The sequence below is a fragment of the Zea mays genome, chromosome 9 (assembly GCF_902167145.1).
Source record: "Zea mays cultivar B73 chromosome 9, Zm-B73-REFERENCE-NAM-5.0, whole genome shotgun sequence".
NCBI classification, from domain to species: Eukaryota; Viridiplantae; Streptophyta; class Magnoliopsida; order Poales; family Poaceae; genus Zea; species Zea mays.
In genome coordinates, this window is record NC_050104.1 from 73,092,988 (window position 1) to 73,102,823 (window position 9,836).

The window sequence follows — 9,836 nt, forward strand, 5'->3', positions numbered from 1 at the left end:
GGTGGGCCGCAAAAACCGAGAAAGTGAACCTGCATGGTGGGACCGCTCCGCGCTCGGAAACTGTATCGTTTCTCGGCAACGAGCTCAGGGAAGATGTTTTTCGGACCTTCGACTTCCCGAAGCCTAAGAGACTTTTTTCACGGATCAAGCTCGTTACAAAAAACGATCTAGCACCGCGAAGGGGCTACTGTTGGGACCATGCTTCGTCGCCGAAGGTCCTGCAGGGAGAAACAGCTTCGGCAAAAGCTGCTTATACGTGACGCCGAAGAAGCTTCGGTGTTATAGCGTATCCGAAGATGAAGGATCGAACCGACTTAAAGATGGAATGACCTTTTAGTCCATAAGGGTCTGAGTCATTGTTGTAAACTTTTATAAGGGGTATGATTGTAATTTCTTACAGGCTGTGTCCTGTGCCTATAAATAGTGAACAATATTCCTTTACTGTTCACGCGATCCTGTAATTGCAAACACATTGCCCGGGAATTATTATTTTTTGCCAAGGCGAAGGTATAAATGTACCTAAATATTATATTTTGATATTTAGGTTCATATAATAAAATATGTGAATAATGTTATCTATTTTTGGTACATCTTTCTTTAATGTTTCATGTTTTATATTTTATTTCATATTATTTTGTAATTATGATCACGAAGGTGTAACCTTCGTGATATTCTACTCATGGCTTTCGTCCGAAGTTCATTAAATCCTTGGGGGAGATAATGCTTCAGCGGGCGAAGGGCATTAATATTTAACATTTTATATTGTCTTGTTCTTAATTCATAGCATTTGATAACAAGTCCCCAACAGTATAGATATCCGAACGGGCCGTGCCTACCAGGCGGCCCGTGGCATGGCACGTTTTTAGCCCGTCGCGAGCACAACATGCCCCGGTGGTGGGTGGGTCTGGGCTAGCAGGCCTATTATTCGTGCCAGACTTGGGCCATTGGTGTGGCAAGACCGACTGGACCTGGCATGGCTTTTTTTTACGGTGCATATGTACGTATATTAAAAAACAACTATAATCATTCTATCATAAATAAACCTTGAACTCACTTGGCTAGCCTCGTGCGTTTACAATGCGTTTGGTTTGAGGTCAAAGTGGGGATGGAGCGGGGGCGACACCGTCCCCTCGATTTTTTGGATCACACCGCCACCAAAAACTACTCCGATGTTTATCTCGCCCCTACGTGACTCTCATCCAAACACTATAGAAACTATGGCCGCCCTCTCCCATCCCACTATGTACATCCAACCAAACCCCAGCCTCTAGAGCTATCTTGCCTAGGTTCCAAACCCCAGCCTATATTTTCGTTGTTTAATCTGCAAAAGCTAAATACTAATAAAAATTATATTTAGCTAATTTCTATAGATAAAGTCTAATTTTCCTCAGCCTTTGATAGACAAAAAAAAGATCATATCACTACTATCGTCAATGTTCTATTTTCTTTTCTTTTAATAAATTTGGAACAACAGTAAGGTGACAACCACATATAGCTCCAGCTATCAAAAATGGATACATGGTTAGCACATTGTTAAAGTAAATATAAGCCTAAATTAATTAAGGTTGGCTAGCCAATTCATATAATGTATGGCCCATAGTTAAGCTATGCATAAGTCTAAACTATGGTTGGCTCACGTTTTGGTGCACTAGAGCTAATTTAAACTAATTTTAACTAGCTAGTAATTATCTATTAAACTAATTTTAGCTAGCCACTAATTAGCCATGGTATCCAGACAGGACTTAGAGCCCGTTTGGGAGGGCTCCAGCTCCTTTAAAAATGACTTCCTCCGGCTCCTCTAAAGAATTAGCTTCTTCGCAGGAGCCCATACTTTTTGCAAATCGTTTCGCAAAACCGTGCTTCTCTGTTGCGCCGGCCAAAAACCGAGTGCCAGCCATGGACAGACCGTGCGTCGTGCCGTGGGCAGCAGCTAGGCCTCGACTAGCCTCAACGCGCCATGCTTGGGCGGCTGCCAAGGCAGTGCCGTGACCTGCGCCGGCCACTTGGACGCCTAGTGTCGCAGCCTGAGCAGCAACCAAGGACGGGGCGCCGGCCAAAGGCAGGCCGTGCGTCCATGGAAGCAGCCAGGTCTATATACGAGCCATACACAGAGCCAAAATTTTTGGCTCCGGCTCTCAACCTTATTTTGGCTCCTGCTCGTGTGCAAGAGCTGGTTTGGGAGGTGGTGTTTGGGACGGCTTCAGCGAGGAACCGGTACTAGAGCTGGACAGAAGCCCTCCCAAACGCCCCATTAGAAACACGATAGCGTGCATTCAGATCAAGATAGCAACCCACACAATTTAATAGTATCAGTCAATCATTTGCAAAGCTTCTCTCCACATATGTAGAGATAGCAAGTCTCTGATCAGTGAGTGAATGTTACAACAACGTACATCTGTTCCATTACACCATAATGTTACTACCACAAAGATAATAGTTTCAAGGGCATTCTAAGGCTCATGCCAGACTACGAGAATTTCAGCTGCAGCTTCTACAGAAAGCTCGGGGTGGGGGCGGTTCAGGGTTCAGCGACTATAGACTATAGAATCGTTGATGTGCAATGCAAGTTCCAAGGAAAAAAATGTCCAGATGCCGCTGATTCAACAAGACGAATGGAATGTTCCATTTTCTCAGTAGCAGAAACGAGGAAAGGTATGGCTTTATTATCAGATCCTAGAGAAACACAGAATGGATGATCATTTCCCATAAGGGTGGTATCTGCTGGAGCCCCGACCACCAGCGCTGCCACCCCCACCCATGCCTCCAGCACCACCGTAGCTGCCATATCCTCCCCCACCATACCCTCCTGGAGCACCATACGCACCACCTCCATAGGCACCACCATATGACCCGTAGGCACCATATGGACCTCCATACATGGAGCCACCATATGCAGAGCCATAACCTGAGCCATAGCCAGAAGTAGCACCATATCCATACCCTCTGCCATAGGCACCATATGCTGTGCTGCCATAATATGCTGCAGCAGCTGATCGGTAACCACCACCATATCCATAGCCGCCACCGCTGTTCACAGAAACACCACTACCACGGTATGAATCACGATGACCACCACCACGGCTGTGTCTTCCGTTTGAGCTTGAATCACCAGCGCCAGGTTTCTTTGGTTCAGCTTTCTTAATTTCAACCTGCAAATTGTAGAGCAATTGAAGAATTTAATCAAACAATTTTCAAATTCACTCCTGTTGCAATGAAACATCAAATATAACAGCAGAAATTATAACACATAGGTAACTTCTAACAAAGAGAAGTTATGCACCTCTACTATAATTCTATAAAGTCAAGGCATAAAATCCTAACCAGAGGTCACTAGGTAAAATTTGTATCAATGAACGATGTTAAGTGATACCAAGTCCCAGCATAGGATGCAGATTGCCAAGTCTACCAAACAAATGATATATCTTCTAGTTTTCCGGATATTCTGATTTATTTTGGTTTCCAGCCATATGCAGTCTAAATTATTTAATTTCCTACAATAGGTCTGATTTATTTAATTCTCTGCCATGTGTGGTCTAATTTATTCAATTTCCTGCCACATGGGGCATTGTTCTGTATTCTTATTACCACTACCATTTGTGTTCCAGTTCATTTAACTTTATCTCAAACAACAGATATTGGTATACAAAAAATATACAACAATACGCCCATGGTTTTAAAGGCGTCGCATAGGCATCCAGGCGCCCCAAAGTGGCTAGGCGTCCCCATCACCCAGCGAAGAACCAGCAAGAGGGAGAAGGGGAAGGGGCGCGTTGAATCGGGCGGCGGCGACCCGAATCGGGGCGTCGACGACCAAATCAGCTAGGCGGTGGCTCGAATCGGAGCGGCGGCTGCCAGAATCGTGGTGGCGACGCTCGAATCGAGGTTAGTGGCGCCAAATCTGGGGTGGCGATGGCTGCTTCGAGGGCAGGGGCGGCTCCATCAGCGGGAGGAGGGCAACAGGGAGGATATGTGGGCTAGATGGTGGGCTGGGCCTGCTACCCCTTCCCTTCATTTTTTCTTTTTCTTTTTTTCTTTCTCTTCCTCTCCATTTTATTGTCTTGCTTGTTCTTAGATAGATAAGGTGTCACCTTGCTCGCCTTAGGCTTCGCCTAGGCGTCTGGGCGGTGGTCCAACGCCTTAACTCGCCTTACCGCTTTAAGAACCATGAATACGCCATAACTTGCCATGAATGTCTCCTATAGACAAACTTTATATAGCCCTAATGAATCCTTAATGCATAAATCCAAAACAAGACAACCTAAGATAGACATACAAGTGTATTATCGCTGGAAATTCTCCATGAAGGGTGATACAAGGAGAACAGAAGCAGTGCTCTAAAAGATGTGAATAAAAATCATGTGCTTGAACTATAATTCGGACAGTGAGGGAAAAACCGTCCCCATGGGGTTGTTTGGAAGAAGAAACGGCAGTCTTTAAACACACAAACCGCCTGAATCCTGACAATGCAGACCCTACAGTGCTGGTGTCCGCAGGCACACAGCCCAGGTTCAGCGCCCCATGACTACCCTCAGGTAGGACCACACCAGTCAGTCACACAGGCCAACTGCCACCATTATCATAGGGTAGTGCCCTGCAACTATTTCACAGGTTGCCAGCAAGGGAGGTTTTTAACCAACCCTGAAATTCACTTCCACTGTACCACAGAGAATCAAACCCAGGTGCTGGTAGGGGTGACAATGGGCTCTAAATTTTACAGTATAAGATTTAAGGATCAGATCGGACTAGGATCGGGCTCTATTTCTATTCATTTTTGAACTAAAATTTATTTAGGACCCTAACCTTTTGTGAAGAAGCATTTGGATCGCGATCCATTACCACCCCTAGGTGCTGGATTAAGCCTGCTAATCGAGCTGAACCCGCCCTGACCTGCAGCTTATGAAGCAGTTTCCCCAACCCAAACCCTATACAGAAAATCAGCTAACAAACCCACCCCAACCCGCCCCATGGCTCTTTATAAACTCACTACAATCCTCGTCCTACCTTCCGCATACGCTCATAAAAAAGCATGTCATCAAAAAGAAGAAAAAAACCTCAGCAACATTGGTCCTCCAAGGGCTCGCCGTGGACCTAGAGACATGGCGCATGCTCTGTCACGTGTCGGGTGATGGCAGTGCTGGCCGCACGCCCAGACCTCTTCCTCTCCTCCGCGAGCACCACCGTTTCTCCTCAGCGCCTCTCTGCCGACGCTTTCCTGTTCCCGTGTGTGGCCTCCACTTCCATGGCCTGGCCTGACGCCAAGCACCACCCCATACCCATCCCCAGTGAACTCATCTCCGCCACGGACGTTTACCAGTTACCACTGTGGGGAGCTTCTGGTCTACGTGCCCAGCCATCACCCTGTGGCAGCATGGTGAACATGTCGAAGCATGTCGCCTGCGTAAGTCAGCAGCCTTGAGGATATGGTGCCCCCAATCGACGTAAACCATACTAGAACCCGCCCCCAAAAAACCCCATTCAGCCCCGCCCCATCAGCAGGCGTACACTGGATGTGCTTCAACTATTGAATGCTGATTTCTGTAATACAGGGCAATGCATTTCAAGTTACCATCTCCACAATACAAATATAACATCGCATAAAGAATGACATGATGGCATCAACTTCAATAATATGAAGTACACTGTACACACCCCTATATGCTGAACTAGTATCATAGACCATACTCAAAAAAATGTCAGGTAAACAAGATTCAGAATGCTATCAGTGAAAGGTAGAAACTTTTCACTTCCTTGCTGCAGCTTTTTCTGGCTGAGCTGCAAGCTGTGGCTGCAATACCAAAGTTACTTTCTACTGTTTATAAGCCGATGCAGCCGCAGTCCGCACTCCGCACTCCGCAGCCAGAAGTAGCACAAACGATCAGGCTAGCGCTCATAACTTCCGTTATGCACTTAGATATATGCTATGTCTAGATATATAGTAAAAGCAATGTATCTAGAAAAGCCAAAACATCTTACAATTTGGAAGAGAAAGTACTAAACAAACAATGATCAATGCTCAAAAACTCCCAGACACATCAGTTATATTGTACAGACAGAATCGCATCTTCATGATTACTAACCAAAACTAAGTTAACAACAACAAAATTATAGACAACATGCCAGGTTAGACCATTTGCTAATTGAACCTGACAACTGCAGAACTGCTTACATGCCAATGATATTTACCAACACAGAACACAATGAGAGATAAAGAAGTGACCTGCTTCCCTCCAAGATCATGCATTCTCCCCTCTGACATAACCCTTTCAACAGCATCCTCGCTTTCAAATGTGACAAATCCAAAGCCCCGTGAACGTCCAGTGCTATGATCAAGCATAATCTGATGCTCAACCACCTTCCCGTACGATGAGAAGTGCTCCTTTAATTTATCTGGAAGGTTCATATTAATATTGCTAGCATTTGAAATGAATGTTTGCAAGGCCCAACAATTATAGCTGGTGGCTCATTGAAGTTTATAATTTGCAATTTCAATGCAGAATATTTTTTGCTTGAAACAAAAGAGGTTTCAGCAACGCTTGTACCTTCAGTAAGAGATGGTGGGATACCACCCACAAAGATCTTTTTTGTCTTAGGGCCATCTTTCGACGACAGCTCTTTTGGAACAGTCCTTTTGACTTCAACCTTGAAGCATAAAAAACACAGTTGAGAATATAGTACAAACTACAAAATTAAGATCGTGATTTTCAGATATTAAACTTAGAAGCCTTACCGTCCTTCCATCTATGACATGTTCATCCTCTAGAACCCTGTCAAGCACAGACGGATCGGAAAATGTAACAAATCCAAATCCACGAGGCATCCTAGTATGCTTGTCCTTCATGATCACAGAATCAGTTATAGCTCCATACTTCTGAAAATGCTTTGTGAATGTTTCTGCTCATGCAAATGGTGCATGTAACAAAAGATGAGTGAAATAAACAAGTTAACACAATCTAATCTAACAAAAACTTATTGCTCTATGAGATCAGCAATCTATATTCTAATGTTTCTTTTGTAGCTGCAGATACTTGGCACTACTAGATACTAAAATAAGTGTGAATGAACAACATGACTCGTAAAAGGTTCACATACAATTTTGGAGTAGATTTGGAGGATCATTAATGCGAAGGATTCATCTTGAAGACAACTATGGTTAGCTAGTTAGCTACAGTGCAGTACCATGTGAGATTGCGAACTAATAATGTGACATTAAGACCATGATGCTCCTATAATCCGTAAGTTAGGAACACAAGAAACTGACAAACAATTCTAGAACATCAATGCAAACACACACTTAATTGTCATTCGATTTCTCAAATAAAAGAACTCTATTTTTCCAGTTCACCCACATTGTCACTAAATTATTGAAATGAACTTCATTTACTGTTTTCTAGTTCACACATCTATGCACAATGAGTCACAATTATCAGTTCTAAGTTATCAAACAGATCAAAGCAGAACATCTCCTACCAATGCGCCAACTGAAGTCCAATCTGTATTGGTCAAATTATATACAGTTCCAGAATAATTGCATAAAATAAAGCATACTGATTAATAATTTATAGCATGTCTGGATGTATTGATATGATCATCATCGCAACACAATAAGTAGCTGATCAGCACAAAAAATAACGGAGCAGACAAACATGGAACAGCATCTCATAACCAGATTAGTAATTAGACAGATTATGTAGCAACAGTCATGAAAAAAAGAACTAAATGTTCAGAATTGCCATGTTTCTGAAATCCATTAAGTAGGCTGGCACAAATCACCAAACAGCAATGTTTTATAATAATAATTCAGAATACACCAACAAGAAAACAAAGTATAGGGTTGCTTCCATCAATATGATGGAGAGAGATATACAAAATATAAGATTGGTTCCATCATCAATATAATGGAGGCAGCAGTAGCTCCCAACTCTAAGCTTTTACCACATAAATTAGACTAGCTAAGGAAAATCGAAGTGCATCAGTGACTCATCCAAGATCCAACTCAATGCAGAAATTGATCAGTAACTCACAAAAACAGAAACAGCTATATCTTTTGCAGCGCAACATGTTGCAACGTATTTTTCTTTTATGCTAACAGAACACAGCTAAGAACTAATTCTCATTTGTACTGTGTTGTTTTCCCAGAATATATTGTGTTTTGCTACAACACTTCACGTGATATAAACCAAAATAGATTCATAGTTAGATTCAAAAGAATTGCTCGCTACCTTCAGTTGTCTCCCAGGCTACACCCCCTACGAAAACCTTCCTGCAAAAGCACATATGAGGATGCACCAAACCAGAGCTATCAGCCACGCCTAATCCAATCCAACAGACCGGACTATATGAAGAAAAAAAACTACATAGCAAGCAACTCACCCCGAAGCGTCACCGCCGCTAGAATCTGCATCCCTCTCATCCTCGCCTCCGGCATCAACATTCCCAACGGCCTCCGCTAGGCCCCGGCCTCCATCGACACTTCTCGTCTCGGCCGCCATCGCTGCTGCCTCGGCGGCTGCCCCCTCGTCTCCTTCCCCCTCCCCGTCCCCCTCCTCCTCCTCTTCGTACACCTCCTCGACTTCTTCAACTTCTTCTTCCTCCTCTTCCTCCTCGTACCCGTTCATGGCGTTCTGGTTCTCTTCCCCGTACCCCGCCATGCCGCGTGCCGCGACCCGAAGCTGAGCTCGGAGATAAGCTAAACCCTAGCTCCCAATCGGAGCGGGAAGCGAAGCGTAGCAGGTAGATTAGTGAATGACGGCCTCTGTGGGAGGGCGCAGTAAGGACTAGGTTTCGCGGCTGTCGGAGCAAACCCTAGCGGCGCCGCTTCGGGTGTGAGTTGAACTGCTTGGTTGCGGGAGAGAGAGAGACGGAGATGGCGGCGAGGGGTGGAATTGGAGCCGGTAGAAGCTCAAAGAATGTGGCTTTGGTGTGGCTCGGCTGGGTTCATACGACACGTTGGGTTCGCTGGCCCCGTTGGATGCGCGAGGCGATTCGTGCGATTGAGCGAGATGCTGCGGGCTGGTTTGCTTGGAGGAATTGCCTGCCAGATCACAACGGACACATTTTACCCGCGTGTTCGCGGCTAAAGGGCGTAAGTTTAGATGTAATTTTGTACCGTAGTATATATACAGGTTTGATTTTTAACTTTTTTATATGGTAGAGACTTTATAAAACTACCTTTAAAATTTCACCACTTATGCATAATCATAACTTATTATTACATAAAGCGAGAAGGGGAAGGATGAGGAATGGTGACGCATAACGACGGTGGAATCGTAGAAATTGTTTCTTTCTTAAAACCAACCTTAAAATTTCTAATTAAAATAAAATTCTACAAGATGATGTTTATTTTTTAAAATGTGCTTATAAATTATTAGCTAAAAATATTTTAATTGAAATTTCCTTTCTTAGAAATTCTAAATATGACCAATAGCTACATATCTTGTTCTCATAGAAGTCAAAAGATTTATATTGATCAAATATATAACAAAAGGTACTAATAATTACTATACATAACAAGTAATAACAAGTATTTGTATATATTTTTCATAAACTTATTTTTGTCACCAAGATATTGATACCTCTCTATTTCAAATTATAAGATGTTTTGGTTTTTCTACATACATAGATTTTATTATGCATTTAGATATGCATTATATTTGGATACATAATAAGAGTAACATATCTAAAATGTTAAACCTATTATAATTTAGAACCGTTGGAACACTATTTTTTATTAGTTGTTTTATCGAGAAGTGATATGTACACTTATTTAGCGATTGTGGAGTACTCATCTAACAAGCATAATAAAGGCATGTTTGTAGGGTTTATAGATTCTTGATAGA

General features: G+C 43.2%; 1 protein-coding gene across 2 annotated transcripts; it reads right to left on the bottom strand.

The window, feature by feature from the left end:
• Nucleotides 1-2,299: 2,299 nt before the first annotated feature.
• Nucleotides 2,300-8,983, bottom strand: LOC100273471 (RNA-binding (RRM/RBD/RNP motifs) family protein). 2 transcript variants are annotated; one of them, XM_008660036.4, is made up of 6 exons: nt 8,371-8,983; nt 8,220-8,260; nt 6,728-6,891; nt 6,540-6,639; nt 6,218-6,387; nt 2,300-3,149 (listed from the first exon to the last, which is right to left on the bottom strand). In XM_008660036.4, the coding sequence occupies exons 1-6, from the start codon at nt 8,646-8,648 to the stop codon at nt 2,697-2,699; spliced, it is 1,206 nt and encodes a 401-aa protein (XP_008658258.1). In that variant the 5' UTR covers nt 8,649-8,983; the 3' UTR covers nt 2,300-2,696.
• Nucleotides 8,984-9,836: the final 853 nt, after the last annotated feature.